General features: G+C 45.8%; 1 protein-coding gene across 1 annotated transcript; it reads left to right on the forward strand.

Annotated features, from left to right (window-relative positions):
- The first annotated feature begins 9,216 nt into the window (after positions 1-9,216).
- Positions 9,217-17,201, forward strand: LOC119660255 (glucose-6-phosphatase-like). The gene is made up of 5 exons (XM_038068713.1): positions 9,217-9,441; positions 9,494-9,658; positions 9,718-10,210; positions 10,272-10,390; positions 16,687-17,201. The coding sequence occupies exons 1-5, from the start codon at positions 9,380-9,382 to the stop codon at positions 17,006-17,008; spliced, it is 1,161 nt and encodes a 386-aa protein (XP_037924641.1). The 5' UTR covers positions 9,217-9,379; the 3' UTR covers positions 17,009-17,201.
- The last annotated feature ends 327 nt before the right edge of the window (positions 17,202-17,528 follow it).

The raw sequence follows: 17,528 nt of genomic DNA on the forward strand, positions 1-17,528 counted from the left end.
AGGCGCAGCCGCTTGAAAAATAAAAAAGAAGTGTTTATTTGACAGCAGAAGCAAGTTGGAATAATTCTGGATCGCATAACCTTTTTTATATGTGATTGTTGTTAAATGTTTTTAAATCTTCTATTTCCTGATGTGTGTCTCTAGGGGCTTCCGCGACCACGGGTCGTGCATACACCTCGTGAACTTTATCACAACATTTCTAGCGCAGGCCAAGATGGTGCAGATAAACTCCGGAAGCCGCTGCAACCAGAGGGACTTCAATACCTCTGAGCCGGCTTTATCCCCACCCAGCTGCCTAATTTCTTGAAGCAGCTGGCTAGGGGTACGGTACGTCAGCTCGTTCAGCAAGTGATCAAACTTCGCTTCCTCACTCACTAACAACCGGCTTATGAACTATTCTGTCAGCCTGACGTTGGAGCAGTCCTCCAACACGTCCGTGAGCAATCTAATGGTCTCCTCGTCGAGATCGATAAGGGCGTGGTTAAAACGCGTCTGTTATGACGCCTACCAGCGCAAATTGGGCCTCCAATTGGCAGTTCAGACGCTGCCGGATTTCGCCTCCAAAAGGGGGCACCCTGACTGCGACTGCTGCAACATGGGGGATCGCTCTTCTCGCGGGTTTGTCTTCACGAGACTTGTGAGCTAAGAAGTGAGGCAGGGGCGGAACCCGACGCCCGAAGCAGAGCAAAATGGGATAGAATAAACTCACGCACTGTGGACGCAACAAAATTACCGCTGCCACACGGACAACGACTCAGTGGAGACCGAAGCAAAATCTTCAACTTCTAAAGACCTCCCTTCGAATTCGGCCGCACCTGGTCAGGGACGCGGTTTCGAATCTGCAGCCGACTTCACCTTCCCGACACACGACGCCAGAGGTCGACACCCTCAGGGATCTCGAGCCATGCTCACAAGTCCTCATTAGGGTGGACACTCCTCGGAGGCAGCTGCACTCATCATACTAGGGCCCCTTTAAGCTCGACGTTCAGAGCGAGCCCAAAACGGGCCTCCTTGTTGAGGCTGAAGGCCTTCACCGAACCGGTGAACGCTCCAAAAAAAGCGTCAGGTTCGTCCGCTAACCCCACTGGCGGGAGCACGTTCCGGGTACCTCCGCTGAAACCGCACTGTTCCAGCTGAGGGCGGAGTGGTGTGGCGGCACATCGGAGGTATGAACCACGACTGCATTGCCGTGGTGAATTAGGTTCCGCCGACCACTGTACTGCCACCGCCACGGCTGGTTTGCCACTGCAAGGAAGTTTCTTCGCTTGTCCAAGCTTGGGCAGCACATGGAATGATCAAGTTGGTTGCTTCGAACACGGTCGGACTTTCGACACCATAAGGGTCACCGTGTGCTTGAAACGGTAGAGGTTTAGATAGACTTTATTTCAAATAATATACAGGAAAGCTGAAGTCAAACCGAGAAAATCCATCTCTACTCTAAATATTCGAAAACCATCTTCTCCTACCATGTTGAAACGTGAATAATTCTAATCTAATCTATTAAACATTTTTCAACAAAGCAGCTACTTATAGATAGGGATCTACTACCATAAACTGCTATTTTACTTCCCAAACCAAAAACCTTATTGAGCCAGATCATTTGCGTCACCTACGATCGATGCAATTCTACCCTCGATGATATGTAAATTGCAACAGATTTTCATAGCCCGACTACCGCGGTAATATATCTTAAAATTAATGGAGCGAAAGATACTTCGACATTCAATAGGTTGGACGTTTGTCCACGCCTGATTGAGCAGAACATGGTCCAACTCTCAGATCCGCCGGACTCATAGACAACCACGTCAAACAGATTCACTTTCCAGAGATTGGGGTCAGATTCAGTCCATCGATGATTAGCGAACAAATGGCTAATGATCGATTGGAACATAATCGGGATTATCATCTCGCTTCCAGGTGCGTTGGCTGTAGTATCTTTGGCTCTGGTAAGATTGAGAAGTTAGTGCTGGAGCTACTAAAGGAGTAGATCATTGAGCACTTTTGGCTGGCAATAAAGTAAGCATATGAAGCTGGCACGGTCTGTCCTGTTGCCAATGGTGTCTAAGTTTACTTTCGCAGAAGTGATACCGACTCCGGAACGTACGTTCATAAGGCGCCCCAGCTAGCTTGCCGGTACCGGTGCAATGTGGGAGTTCAATGCCAATAGTAACGCTCGGATCAACTTTCTTGACTTGTTATGCTCGGACATTGTTGGAAACCAGTTTCTTACCTTAATTCTGTTTTGGTTTCTTTTCTTTTGTTATTATTATTATTTTAAGTATGTGGAAACGTATATTATAATGTTTACTTGAGAAGTGCAAAAGTAAATCAACTCTAGTTAATTAGCACGCCACATTCTACAACATTTTTATCGGTTACGCCAGTAATGAAATCTAAGAATTACTTCGGAACCAAATCATTTGGTGTGGGAAAATTTCCAGATTATCTCAGATAATTATATAATGTGAACACTATGCGGAAAATGTTGTAATAAATGGACGTGAAAATGAGATTATTCGACTCCCCAGAATTGCACATCCAATGGTATGCGGATTAAGCTAGCAAGTGTGTATGAGCTATCGGAAATGTTTTTTTTTCTCAACTATTTTATTACAAATACCAATGAAACTTTTTAGAAAACATTAGTCTCCAAGAGTACCAAACAACTTGCTTTCTTTAAAATTATTAGACGATGACGGCTTTACGGTTTCTTACCAGGGCAGAGGCAAATCGTCAAATGCTGCCTGACCTCTGCCTTGGGAGCAGCGTGACCGAAGCAGCTCGCAAGTGTTGAATGCTCTTTTGTATAATTCGCAGAACACAATATGACTATGAATTATATTTAGCGTCAATCCACCCATACTTTGGACCAAAGCTTGGCCAGAGCTTCCACTTAATGCCGGATCGGACCAAATGGGGAGCAACTTCTCCTTAAATCCCGACAAGTGCGAGACCATTGTCTTCCATGGAAACATGAGAATGATGCCGAAAATGTGGAGCGACATTAGATCTTTGTCACTTATAATCCACGACGATCCCATTCCTACTGTGAAGGAAGTCACCTACCTCGGAGTGACAATGAACGCCCGCCTCTCCCACGTCCCTCATATAACGAAGGCACTAGGCCGTGCAACTGGTGCCTTCAGGTCCTTGTACCCTATCCTTAAATACAATATCCCGACTTCAAAAAGGGTTAAGCTGTTCTGTTATAAACAGCTTATCCGCCCGCTCCTCATTTTCGGCTTCATTTTCTGGTCTGATTGCTCCCCATCCCAAATGGAACGACTCCGCCTTAAGGAGGGCAGGATCTTTCGCCACTGCGCCAACATTTTTAAAAACGAAGACCGCTCCAAGTATATTTCCAACCAGATCCTCTACGAGTCCTGCCAAACCCCACGTATCGATGCCTTCCTCGCCCGTCATGCCCTCAACTTCCTGGTCAAGCGTCAATCCCATCCCAATCCTCTTGTCTCCAAAGCCGTGCAGATCGAAATTGTTGAAGATAGCCTTCTTTGAACTCATCTGTTTCCAAAGATCCTCTTATCCCTCCAATCACAGAACCTTTTCGATCCCCAATGTAGAGTAGTCTTCTACACAGGCAATTTCTCCGACTCCCAATTTTTTAAACCTACCCATTATTAGCGCCCCTCCTAGCTTTAATTCCCTTCCCTCTCCCGCATGTCACCCATCCTACCCCAATCCTCTGTCCCTCCCCGTCCCAGCCTGCTTTTAAATATGCTCAACGAGTGAAGGTTTTTTTCGACTTTTCCTCCAAAATGATTTGTAAATATTTTCACACATTTATTTCTTTAGTGATAAGTTAGGTTAAGCTCCATGATATACCCTAGATTAAGTTTAACTGTTAAGGTAGCCCCTAAGTTAGTTATAAGTTTATAGTCATCCTTTTTTTAAATAAAAAATTGTTGTTTTTCAAATGGGGAGCAACTTACTCCATCTTTTTTTTAGTCCAAGGATCCCTCGTTTACAGCTTAGCACCCAAACTTTAAAAATGACGGCGAAATGCACCGGTCACTGTGACAGGTCAAAAAGTTGCAGAAAATGTGGGAGAGAAGGTCATATGTTCAGAGATTGCAAGGCTGAGCCTGAATGTATGTTTTGCAAGTACAAAAAAGGCGTTAGCAAGTTCCAGGTAGCAGCAGATGCCCATTGTTTAGGAGAGCCTTGAATGTAGTAAAGAAATGAATTTGATACAAATCAACTTCAACCACTGCGAGGCAGCGCAAGACTTTTTCTCACAGACCATCTATGAACGGGCAATCGAAGCTGCCATAATCAGCGAACCTTATCGCAATAATAAAAGCGGTACCTGGACTGCAGATGTAACAGGCAAGGCGACAATATGGATGTGTGGAAATCAAGCCATTTAAAAAGTGATGGAGTTTCCAGAAGTTGGATTCGTCAAGGCAAAAATAGCTGGTATCTACATATATAATTGCTACACTCCACCTAGCACGACGCTAGTGGAATTCGAAGGAATGCTAGGTATGCTAGTCTCGGATGCAAGAAGTTGAAACCCCAAGATCATAGCCAGTGATTTCAACGCGTGGGCCGTGGATTGGGGCAGTCGCATTACGAACACCAGCGCCGTATCCTACTCGAGATTTTCGCGGAGCTAAACTTGGTGCTTGCAAATACGGGAAATGTTTCCACTTTTCGTGGGACAGGGTCGGGCAAAATAGTCGTTCTGACATATGTGAGTACCATATTGGCGAGGAGAATGGTATGGTTTGTCAGTGAGTACTATACTCATAGCGACCACCAGGCAATTTTCCTCCAGATCGAATATGGGTCATGCGGAGCTGGAAACCAGGGCTGATCCGTGAAAAAGCTTGAAGAGGATGCATTCATAGAGATTGGTATTGGGAGGTCAAAATCCTGGTGGGCAAGCTATAGAAAAGGTACAGCAAATGATGGGACGCCTAACGAGAGCATACGACGCTGCCTAGCACCTGCCGACGATCTAGAGGAATACCGGACTTCGACGGGAAACGGCCAGAATATATGAACCTTCGAGGTAAGCTTAAGCGGCTATACGGACCATTAAGCGAGAATGCTTCAAGGAACTTTGTGCAGAGGTAGAGCGGGGAACAGCGTACAGGATGGTTATGAAGAAGATGAGAGGGCGAACACCACAACTGACCTGATCTTCTACTCTATATCGTGATGGCGCTCTTCCCCTCGGAAAAACGAAAGCGCAAAAAAACACAAGCAAGTATTGGACGCCTACACCATACTTGCGGTAGCTGTGGAGGAACTTGCGCAAATTTGCCGGAGAATTGGTGATAACAAAACGCCAGGGCTTGATGCTGTTCCCAATAGAGCTCTTAAATTCGCTGTTAAGACCAGACCCGACTGATTTATCAGCGTATTTGAAGCATGCATGGTAGAACGAGTTTTCCCCAACCGGTGAAAGAGGCAAAAACTAGTTATGTTCTCGAAGCCGAATAAGCAACCAGGACACCCATCACCATACCCACTGATTTGCCTTATCGACACAGTAGAAAAGATGCTCGAAAGGGTCATCTACAATAGACTGCTCCCTATCATTGCATATAAGGATGGACTATCGAAGTGACAATTCGGATTTCGACAAAGCCAATCAACAATCGACATCATAGATGTTGTTTTGAAGCTGGCTCCAGACGCGATGTCGTCTAAAAAATGATGTGCCGTAGTGGTGTTGGACATCAAAAATGCATTCAATTCCGCTAGTTGGGAGTAGATAAAAAGCTGACTGGCTTAAACTGGTGTCCCTAGTTATTTGACTAAGCTCTTCGACAGCTACCTTTCGAGAGGACACTTTGGTACGTCACTGCAGAAGTACCACAGGACTCAGTGTTGGGTCCTTTCCTGTGGAATGTGATGCACAATGGGGTCCTTGTCCTGCCATTGCCAAAAGAGGCCACGATAATCGGTTTCGCAGATGATCCAGCTGTGGTTGTCATCGCGAAACAACCTGAAGGCCTTCGGGTGTCGGACTGTCCACTTTTTTCTATAAAAGAGTTGATAGTGGCAGTCCCCCTTATGAAAAACCAGAAGGGGCTAAGGCCTGATGATACCCCAGCCGAGGCATACAAACTGGTGCTCCAACATCGGTCAAACCTACTGCTCGGCACATCCAACGCTTGACTGAAAGGGGCATTTTTCCTTCTCGATGGAAGTAAAGGGAAAGGTAACTCGGAGCTGCCATCTGTTTACCGACCATTTTGCATACTTCACTCTATCGGGGAAGTGTTTGAAAAGCTCATGAGAAGTAAACTTGCTAAAGCGATACGTGCTGCCGGAGACTTAACTCCACGGCAGTTCGACTTTAGAGCGTGGAGGTCCACAGTGGATTCTGTCATGCAAGTCGTGGATGCGGTTCATCGAACGGAGGCACACAGCCGCTGAGTTCAATAGATGTTGTTCCTCGTAACGCTTGACGTCAGAAATACCTTTAATCTCGTAAGATTGAGAGACATTCTAAGCACACTACACAATACTTTCCACGGAGGGATTATCTGAGGAAAAGTAACTTGCTCTATAAGCCACTAGAGGGTCAAAAGAGAATGGAGGCCACGTGGGAGGTAGTGCAGGGATCCATCCTAGGGCCGGACCTCTGAAACGCTTCCTACGATAGCCTGCTAAGACTTAACATGCCAGAAGAGTCGCGCTTGGTCGATTATGCAGATGATATTGGGGCGATAGTTGCCAGAAGCACTGTTGAACAGACGCTAAGCAGACTCGCAATATTGACGGATGGATGACTGTTGATAGTTTCAACCTTGCGTTGGAAAAAATCCAAGTGGTAATCTCGATACAAAAGAAAATCCCGATCTTGCGTCCCATATCGAGCCGCGAGTGGATAATCGAGTAAAAACCGACGGTTAAGCATATTAGATTAATACTTGACTCAAAGATTAGTTTTTCTGAACAAACCAAAGCAGCAGCAGACAAGGATACAGATGGAATTTCGGTCTTAAGTCGGCTAATGGCAAACATTGGGTGTCCTACGTCTAGCAGGCGGCGTTTTCTGATGAGTACAAACCACTTTGTTTTGTTCTACGGCGACGAGACATGTACAGACGCTCTTGGCAAGTAGATATATCGTAAGCGCCTTGCGGAAGTACAGGGATGGGAAGCTTTGAGGGTGGCGTCTGCCTGTCGCACTCTCTCTGAACCGGAAGTAATGGTGATGGCTCGTGAAGAACGCCACGTATACTAAAAGAGTAGCAGCTATCTTGGCAAAATGAGACAAGACGTAGATGAACTGCGCGGCTCAGGTATCTGGCTGAATCGGCCGCATAATGAGCTCCTAAGTAGGCATGGAGGTTTTCAGTCTTACCTGCATAAGATAGGGAAGACACGACCTCCTGATTATATTTTTTCCAATAGGGATGTGGACGACGCCCATCACACCTTTTTTTTCTTCTGGAACTTTATTTATACTTATAGCATCTCTCTCCAGACAACTGTGTCGGGGAGGTGGTGAGGAGCGCTGAAAGATAGAGCCCTGTTGCGTATTACTTTCTGGTTCTTCTCGTGGCAAGGATGATAGAGCTTGACCGGTGTAGCCGGATGACAGGGGGTTCCTTGAACTGACAACTCCCTTCTTCGTCTCGACTCCCGTTGGTGAAAGGAATTCCGTGATTTGAAGGCTTCCTAAGGGGAAAAAGCTCGGGGCTAGCACGAAGTAATGTGACAATCGGTTTCAAGCTAGCTCTCTTACAATGAGGAGGTATTTAGTTGGTAGGCCGAGGGTGTTCACCTACCTTACCAAAAAAATAGCTGGTTTCTGTATATACGGATTGTTATCTTTCATCGCTGTAGGTATTGCTTCACTATATATTGCAGTTCTCTCCGGCTGCTTTCTCCTGTGCGAAAGCCGAAAATGCGGACGCACTAAAACTACTGTAACTTTCATGAATTATGGTCAGTAAGAATGTCCGCAATACTCCCATAAGTCTTCTTGTTTTTCGACAGGATAAACTTTGCAGTACATGTGTTTGTTTGGTTCTCATAGGAGAGATTTGATATATCTAGCAGCATTTAATGCTACTGACACTCCAATTGGCTATTCCGGTCCCGGCATGGGGAAGTTGAACTCTTTTGCTAAGGCATCCGAGATTTCATTTCTCTCCACACCACAGTGACCAGATGCCCAGAGTAGTTCCACCATATTGAATCTTAAAGAGAGTCACAGAGAGTTCAATCGGTTTCTACATTCCTGAACGATATTTGAAGCAATTAAAGGACTGCTCAACGCCCTCAATGCAGTTTAACTGTCCACTAACCAGTCGTCAGTCGCCCAGGTTACTGCCCTTAGGATCAGATACACTCTAGTCTGAAAGGTCATTGCATATTGTCCTAGGGGAAACGCCCACTTCTCGTTTCTACTCCTGCTCAAGAACTTTGTCCTGTTTTTGAGCCATCGGTATAGAGGACTTCAGTATATCTTGCAACGTATTCTTTTCATCCAATCTCCAGATATTTTAGGGGGAATAAGAATGCTAATTTGTCTGAAATTATTCGGGTTTGAATAGTTATCCTTACTAGATTTTGGTATGAGGACCACGCGACTGCTAATTGAATTGTCTGCTGCATTCACTGTAGGTCTCGCTGGGTTACCAATTTGTCCCCACCTTACGCTTAGAGTTTTGCTTCTTTGCATCTGGTTTCTTTCTAATTTGGCCATACCTAATGGTACCGTGATACACATGTCCTCATTTCCACAGTGCTTCATCTTTTTCTGCAATGCGTTCCTGTGGCATTAGGTTTTCCCTAACTCGGTAGCTCCTAGAGTATCTAACCGTGGAATTGAGGAATAAGTCTTCTAGAGGCTCTCGACACTGTAATTTTCGTCCCGAGAGGCAAAAGTCACGATTGATGTCCTTAGTCCTTGTTGCTAATATGTTCATGGAGATAATAGTTTCTAGATTTACCGGTTGCTAGCCTGGGAGTTTCCTTTCTTTTAAAACCACTTTACAACAAGTAGAGAGGATATGGTGATGCAGTTTCCTTATAGGCAATTCCGAGACTGGATTACAGTGTCCTTGACGTTGGCTTCGGTCAATTTTTGTCTTTCACACAAACATCAACCCACATTTATTTCATAAAAACTCCTTTTATTAAGTTCAAAATTTGATCACTTTATAACGAAGGCATCATATGGAGTACTACCATCCCCTATACTGCGCATGTCAGACAGTTGTCAGATGTCTGAATAAAATTCCTTTCAAAAGATTCTAAAGGAGTTCATTCGTCTGGTTTAAGACAATTTTTAAAATTTTTATGTAAAAGTTTTAATGACTTCTTCACTAGTTTTACTCTAAATCTATAGTGCTCTGGCCATCGACATTTTAACAAACTTCTGGGAGCGATGGCGATGTCAGAGAGTCTTATGAAATATGAAATTGATTGCATTCTTTACATTCAGGATAAGTAAGATCTTTCAGGACACTGGAATTTCAATAATATCCTGATATTTTCGCAGATTCAGGGACATAGAGCCTTTACTAGAGCTGATTGGGAGACAATGTCATCCTACAAATGCACAGTTCATCATTGGACCGTTTTTGGCTGCGTTGACCGGCGAGTCCTTAACGGAAATGATGTTAGCGATGACATTTTCAGATTTCATCTCACAAATGATGAAGTGGTAAAACCGTAAAAATACCTTTAATTTCAAGACTTAGTATCCTTGCTTCCTTTGATCAGGTTATTACGAGAAGATCGGCCGTTTTGGTGGGTCCATGAAACGCATCTCTACACTGACGCCAATCGCCCTAAACTTCGCCACCATCCTCTGACTTGCAGGGCAACGGCTGGTGGTCCATCAGGACATTCCAGCATTATGACTGTCATCCTATACTTGCATGGACGATGGCTCGTTAATTTTTTGGAAAAGAAGACAAGAACAGACCGGGACTTACTGAACTGTGTCGTTTTTAGCGTTGTGTCTGTTGTTCTGATTTTAACGTGGATTTCAGGAGCCTATTTCGGGTCATACTTTTTCCACCAAGGTGTAACTGGAACAACCCTAGCGTTGTCTGTTTTGACTTCCTTCGAGCAAGGTGAATTCAGACAGGAGATCTTCCATGCAGACAGGAAGCGAGCGTTCACGTTTGCTATAGGAGCTGTCCTCACGGCTGCAACTATTTATATTGGAATGGTTAGGATGGATATTGATCCAATGTGGTCAGTAAGAATGGTATGCCTCAGTTAGGTAAAACTAGTTTCAAATGAAAAGGTCTCTGGTTCTCTTTTTTCAGGCGTTCAAGTGGTGTGATAATATCGATTATTTGAAACCCGAGTTTGCTCCTATTTATAATTTAGTTAAGAGTATCGGCAGCATGTTTGGAATAGCACTCTGCGCTCCACTCAGAAAAAAGTAAGTAGGACCTTTTTATATCACCAAAATATGTTTAATTTCTGGAACAATCATCGTATATATGAGAATCCCTCCTTTCCACACCCTTCTTGTCAGGCCTACATGCAAATTGTCAACCGCGGGAGCAAATCTATCAAACAAGTTGAAAAAGTGGCGACCTTAGGTCGTCCGCTTTTGTCAGTAATTATATACAGTTCCACCGAAGTAATCACTAGCATACATAGGATAGGCCTAGTTCTTGGTGCCTCGGTACTGTTCTTAACAAATTCTTGTGTTGCCTAATGCATTTGAGACTTCTCTTAAGAAGTCCAAAGGTGATTGCTGGGGATTTCAATGCTTGGGCCCTTGAGTGGGGTAGCAGAGAAGCAAATGCCAGGGGGCGCAGTTTATTAGAAGCATTTGCTCAGATGGACATAGTTTTGGCTAACGAAGTCGCTGTGAACACCTTTCAGAAAGGGAGGTCAGGCTCGGTTGTAGACCTGACCTTTGTGAGCCCTGCGCTGGCGCGTGGTATGTCCTAGTGCGTCAGCGCTACACCCACAGCGATCACCATGCGAGCTTCTTTGAGACATGTATCTAGCCACAGGGCAAAGACCTATCATGCCCGAAACCGAGAAAGATTTCAGGCTGTTCTGCAGAATCTTTGGATGAGCAGACCTTCATAGAGGTGTGTTTAGATCAACCTCATAGGGCAGGCATCTCTACAGAAAGAGCTGTCCATGTGGCCCAATGCATCGCCAAAGCATGTTACGCGTCCATGCCTAGGAGGTGCTCATTCCCCAGTAGGAGACCAAACTACTAGTGGAATGGTGTACTGGCGCCAGAAGAGCGGCTTAGAGGGCGGTAGATAGAGTCGATCAGGGGCAAAAAGAGCGCGCCTATAAGGCAGCCCGCAAAAATCTCAAGCTCGTCATCCAGCGAAGCAAGATGGAATGCTTTAAGGAGCTCTACTCAGAAGCGGATGTTAACCCGTGGGGGAGTGCCTACATAATCGTGATGGGGCGATTCAGAGGCCGTTCATCTCCGCAGATCACTTGTCCCACCCTTTTGCTGAAAATCATCCAGGGGTTATTCCCCCAGCAAGAGGAGAGCACTGGCACATTCCAGCCACCTTTGAATGTGACGGCAATTCCGCCAGTCACCAGAGACGAGCTGTTGGATATTTGTGGTAGAATAGGAGACAATAAAGGGCCGGGACTGGACAGAGTACCGAATAAGGCCCTTAAGCTTGCAGTGAAATCCAGACCGGACATGTTCACCGAGTTGTTCGAAGCGTGCATGTCCGAGGGGATATTTCCAGCGGCATGGAAGCGACAAAAGTTGGTACTTCTGCCTAAGCCAGGTAAACCTCCACCATCCTCATACCGACCCATAATTCTTTTGGACACTGTGGGGAAACTGTTGGAGTGGGTAATCTATAATAGATTACTCTCGGTTGTTGACAGCCAGGGAGGTCTCTCGGATCGGCAGTATGGGTTCCGTAAAGCCAGATCAACCATTGATGCCATCAAATTGGTTACTGGCTTGACTGAAGATGCAATTCACGGAAAGGGTTGTACCAGCAAATATTGCGTGGTAGTAACCCTGGATGTGAAAAATGCATTCAATTCGGCCAATTGGAATCTAATACGGAAATCTTTAACGAAGGTTGGTATTCCCGCCTATTTCGCTGCTATCGTCGATAGTTATTTAACTGAAAGGAGGCTCTGGTATGACACTGATGACGGACCCCAGGAGTACGTTGTTTCCGCGGGTGTCCCACAAGGCGCCGTATTAGACCCACTACTGTGGAACATCATGTACAACGATGTACTTAATCTTCCCCTTCCGGGGGAAGCCATAGTGGTAGGTTACGCTGACGACATAGCGCTGATTGTTGTCGCAAAGTATCTCGAAGATGCTGAGTTATACTCAAGCGAGCCAATCAGTGCTGTTAAAAGTTGGCTAAAGAGCTCTCGTCTGACACTGGCGGAGGAAAAAACTGTGGCGGTCCTCATCACTAAGCGCCAGAAGAGAAATTACGCCTGCATTAGAATCGGGAATCATATCATCACTTCCAAGCCGACCATCAAATACTTGGGGGTGGTGATAGACAGGAAGCTTAGCTATAAGCAACATGTGCGGTATGCTTGCGACAAATCATCAACTGCAAACATGGCCCTGGCAAGGATGATGTCAAACGTGGGAAGGCCACGGCATACCTCTAGGTTGCTTACAGCCAGGGTGGTGGCCTCGATTATGCTCTATGCAACCCCAGTTTGGAAGGAGGCGTTGCGAATGTCAGGAAACGTTACGAAACTGAGTTCAGTCTACCGGAGGACAGCCCTGAGGGTATGCTCTGCCTTCAGGACGGTCTCAGATGATGCAGCGTTCGTCATCTCTGGGATGATGCGAGATGGCGAACCAACCAACCAACCTCTTCCTCATCGCGAACGAAAAAGACTGAGTGGGAGAGATCCATAAATAGATGGCAAGAGCAGTGGAAACGCTCGGGAAAGGGTCGGTGGACTCACAGGCTCATTCCTACCATCAAAGAGTGGTTGGAGAGACGACTCGGTGAGATTAATTATAATCTCACCCAGTTTCTCACGGGACATGGAGGATATCTCCAATACCTTCACAGGTTTAAATTGGAGACCTCACCCGACTGTCCAAATTGCGATGGAGTCCCAGAGGACCCAGAGCATGTATTCTTCCACTGCCCGAGATTTGTGGAAGAAAGGAAGAACCTAGAGGAGACTCTAGGAGAGGTGCTCGTACCAGAGAATCTGGTGCGAAGAATGTTAGCATGTCAGGAAGACTGGGATGCGATCAATTCTATGGCATTATCTATCTAGGTAGAGGAGAATACAAAAGCGCGGTTACGTACGCCGCGTAGAGACGAAAAGGGACCAAGCTAAAATGAGCTGACTCCGCCCCGTGATGTATTGTGGAGCCTAATTGGTAGAAGGAGGGGCCTTAATTTAGGGAAGAAGAAGCTAATGCTTGTACAGGCTAGTTAGGGTTCATTGTCTTAATCTGGACTAAGTGAAGAAAAATAATAAAAGGTGATCTATACCTGCGCGGGGATTGACTGCCAGAACATTGGACTTATGCGTTTAACCTGTATGAAAGTCCGGGGAGGAGCTTTGATAAAAGGAGGGGAGGCGTGATGGTTGAGAGGAGAGTTACTGTCCGAGAGGAGAGCCAGCCCTGACACGTGTAGTACCTTTGCTCGCGTAACAATGCATTGCGTTTAGTGAGATTTTTTATCAGCGGGTTAGGATGGGACAACCACTTTTTCAGTCTGACGCGCGACAACTTGATCATGTGCGGAATTATGGGGCAAACCCCGGAAAAGCCGTACAGAAGAAAGTTTTGGTGAAATTTAGGCTTGGCCTTCTGTATTTGGCTGTGCATTTCCTGAGTATCGTCCTTTCAAAGCGTTGGAGGGCTAAGCAATGCTTAAATGCAGGTTTTTGCTTTCTGGCACTGTGCGCCAGTGGCACTTTCCACTGTGGTTTCTGAGGCAAATAACCTCAGACTTAAGGGAGTTAACGGTAAGGGCCCACCAGTTGAAATAAGCGATGACCCTATTGGTTAGGGTATTGAGAGGGAGGGAGGCTATTGAGGGCCTGAGACCACTCGCATATAGGATGGTGTCCATCAGCGAAGAGGATCTCTCCTGACGCGGGAGGACCATTGTCGTTGGGGAGGAGGGCGCCGTTGTCGTGGGAGAAAAGTTTACGGAGGGAGGGGAATATCGTGGAGGAAGATGTTAAAAAGTTTGGGGCCTAGAATAGATCCCTGAGGGACTCCTGAGTTTACCGGGAAGTCGATTGAGCATAGTCCATCGTAGCGCACGTGGCAAGTTCTGTTGGAGATGAAGTCTGGCAGGGTTCTGAATAAGGGGAGGGGGCAATTGGACTGGATTAGTTTGTAGAGCAATCCCTCTTTCCAAACTGAATGGAACGCCTTTTCGAGGTCTAAGGCGCAGCCTACCGTGCAATGCCTGTTTTCCAGTTGATTGAGGATATGGTCTTGCAAGTACAGGATTGCCTGCTCGGTGGATCTGAGGTTTTCGAAGCCGAATTGATTAAGTGGAATGATGGTGGTGTAGTGTCTATTGAGGTGACTTAGTAGGATACGTTCGAAGATTTTTTATTGAGATCACCCGAACAACCTTCTTAGGGATAGGTATGAGGAGGGCTGATTTCCAAGATACCGGGAAGTGGCCGTTGTTCAGGCAATTGTTGAAGAGGATGGCGAAACGTTCACTGATGGTAGGCGCACACTTCCGCAGAACAAAGTTAGGGATGCCATCGGGGCCCGAAGATTTTTTATTGTTGCACCGGGACTTTTTCTAGGGAGGTAAAGAAGGAGGCGAACGGGCCTGTTCTGGCTGTATCGTGGGCATCTGGGAGAAAAGGGGCAAAGGTGAGACCCTTCCAAGCTTAACCAGATGGGGTCCGCTGGCGATTTGGCTCTGAATAAGTGGCAGGAAATAGTCTACGCAGGCGGATATTTTTTCCTCAGGGGAGTGACACTGGAGGTTACCTATTTTTATCGGGGTTTGGTTGAAGTTAGTATGTTTTTTTCTTCTGGCCAATTGATTAATTATTGAGAAAACTTGTGGGCCGGGTTTGAGGGATTTGAGGAGTTTCTTGTAAGATGCATTCAGTTCGGACCGAGTAGCTCTATTGATTTTGCTGGACAGGTCTTTAATGATCTCGGAGAGGAGACGGTGGTCAGCGTTGTATTTGTTCCGTAACCGGTGAAATAAACGTTTCCTGCGCTGCAGTAGTCTGTTTCTATCGCGGAATAAGAGGAGGGTTGAGGGGGGAAGGCACCCGTTTTTGTAGTAACCAGGTTCTGTAACTGGGGCGTGTTTGTCAATTGTAGTTTCAAAGGCAGAGTTCACTTTCCGGATGTATGTATCTAGCTCAACATTAGAGTGGATGTGCGATTTGTCCAGGGGAGGGCCCAGCACATTGTCGAAGTCGCGTTGGAAATCGTCCCAGTTTGTCAGATTGAAAGATCTGCATTTGTGCGGATGGTGGAGTGAAGGGAAAATTTACTGTAGAAGTAGAGAGAGGCTGAGGGCATGATGGTCCGAGTGAACTGCTAAAGAGGAGCAGCTCATGACACATGCTGAGAGATTGGAGGAGATTATAAAGCCGCCTAGGAAAGATCCACGAGGAAAGGATTAATGATGTCCGCGCTAAGGAATGGGCCTGACTGGAACCAATCGAAGAGCACTTTGCCGTTTTCGTTGTTAACTGAATCACCCCAAGATACGTGCCTCGCGTTGAGGTCATCGCCGAGGATGAAGGCGTTGAAACTGATCGCGATTTCCCAGAGTTCGTCCAGAGTGGAAGTGAGGTGACGACCTGTGCCGCCCCGGAAGTACAGAGAGCCGATTAGGACTCGGAGGACGCCACCACCTCTGCCAGGAAGTCTGACTACTGCTAACAGGCAGTTTGACGCCAGTGCAGCCAATGGGATACTATTTGCACTTAGTCGCGCTTTGACTAGTATGGCTGTGCCTCTGCCCGAGTCATTGCGGAAAGTACTGCAACCGGGAGCATGTAATTTTCCGTTGGTGGCTTCCCCCAGTCTGGTTTCGTTTAGGAGAGCGAGATTAGGATTAGAATCCTCTAAGAGCTTGTGGAGAGCGAAACGTTTGTCGTTAAAAGTGAGCGAATTAGTGTTGAATGTGAGCACCTTCATTTTGGTTGTCTAGCAATTTGAAGAGGAATTGTAGATACGCTTCGGGTTTGTCTTCAAGGGGGAGACGGAGATAGTTGTGATAGAAGTCGCAAATTGTGTTCAACAGCGAGGAGAAAGACATATTGAATAGAGACCTGGCTTCCATGAAGAAGCCCCTTGGAATGAAAGGATGCAGTCGATAAAGGGCTAAGGGTTTCGGGTCTTGCTCGACCCCTGGCCACTGCGGCAAAAGACGGGGTCAGTGAAGGAGGGGTATATTCAACTTCAATGGGGAATGTAATCCTCTTGTGGATAATATTCAATTTGTTAAACTACGGAAAAGTATTTCTAAAAATAGTCCGCAATCCATGTGAGGACCTGCGGGAGGGTGTACAGTTGCTATAGAGACTACTTCTATAAAGTACGTTGCTCATTAAAATGACTAGATCTTTCGTATTTCATTTTGTTCTTATATTTTTCATTTATTCAAGCTTCTAATTACTGTGTACACTAACTGTATTAAGTCGCATATAGTATCGACTTTCTCTACACATACGTTGGCGCCATCTATCGATGAATAGTCTAACAACAATTTTCGTTCATTACAGATTAGCACCAAGTCCGAATATGTGGAAAAGCGTCCCGATAACCGTATGCTTCCTCTTTCTGGATAACTTCCTGTTGGCAAGAACACCAAAGGACCATGGTGCCTCCGTTTTCCTTATCTGGGTGTTTGGAGTCTCGCTCTTCCATTCATATGCCATGATTGAACTAGTCCCGAAGCTGGCCAACTGGGGTGAGTCTCCGCCACCATCGCCACCCAATTTCCCACAAATACCGCACATGAAACATAGAAGATCAACCTTTCCGAGGAACACTTCAGATCAGTCGGTTTTGTGGGGCATCCCAGGACCAAGCACAAGCCGATAGTAATCCAGGACATCTCCAGCACTCGTTTCAGATACAAATTCAACTGAAATTTTAAACTGTTTTGTTGCTCGATTTTAAAATCACATGTTTTAGTGCCAGTAAGCCTTGAGAAAAGACTTTTAAATTATTGAGACTGTAAGTTGCCATTTGGCAGAAGACTGGCTACAATAAATTCAACACAAGTAAATTATTATGTCTGCCTTTTTTGAGTATCTTAAAATTTATTTTTTCCTTGTCACACATATATAGTTGTCGTACAGATAATAGCTAAAATAATCCTGGAACGCATTAAAAAACACACAGAGTAGGTTGGTTTTCGTTTTGGATCCTTCTATAGTGGTTGTTTAAGTGATTTGGCCAAGTTTTCTCCAGCAGCCGCATCTTTGGAGCCAGCCCAATGAAAACAAATCTGCATGCGCATTTAACCTCTTCCGTCGTTACATCACATGGCCTATTTGGACATAGCGAGATTCTTTTCCGTCATTGCATCAGCATGTTACCTACCAAATGGTGTATTTGG

The sequence above is a fragment of the Hermetia illucens genome, chromosome 1 (assembly GCF_905115235.1).
Source record: "Hermetia illucens chromosome 1, iHerIll2.2.curated.20191125, whole genome shotgun sequence".
NCBI classification, from domain to species: Eukaryota; Metazoa; Arthropoda; class Insecta; order Diptera; family Stratiomyidae; genus Hermetia; species Hermetia illucens.

Excerpts from the sequence above, each read along its gene's own strand:
- LOC119660255 (XM_038068713.1), top strand. The coding sequence starts at position 9,380 with ATGGCGATGTCAGAGAGTCTTATGAAATATGAAATTGATTGCATTCTT. Across the intron at positions 9,659-9,717 it reads ATCTCACAAATGATGAAGTG|GTTATTACGAGAAGATCGGC; the intron begins GTAAAACCGTAA and ends TCCTTTGATCAG. Across the intron at positions 10,211-10,271 it reads CAATGTGGTCAGTAAGAATG|GCGTTCAAGTGGTGTGATAA; the intron begins GTATGCCTCAGT and ends CTCTTTTTTCAG.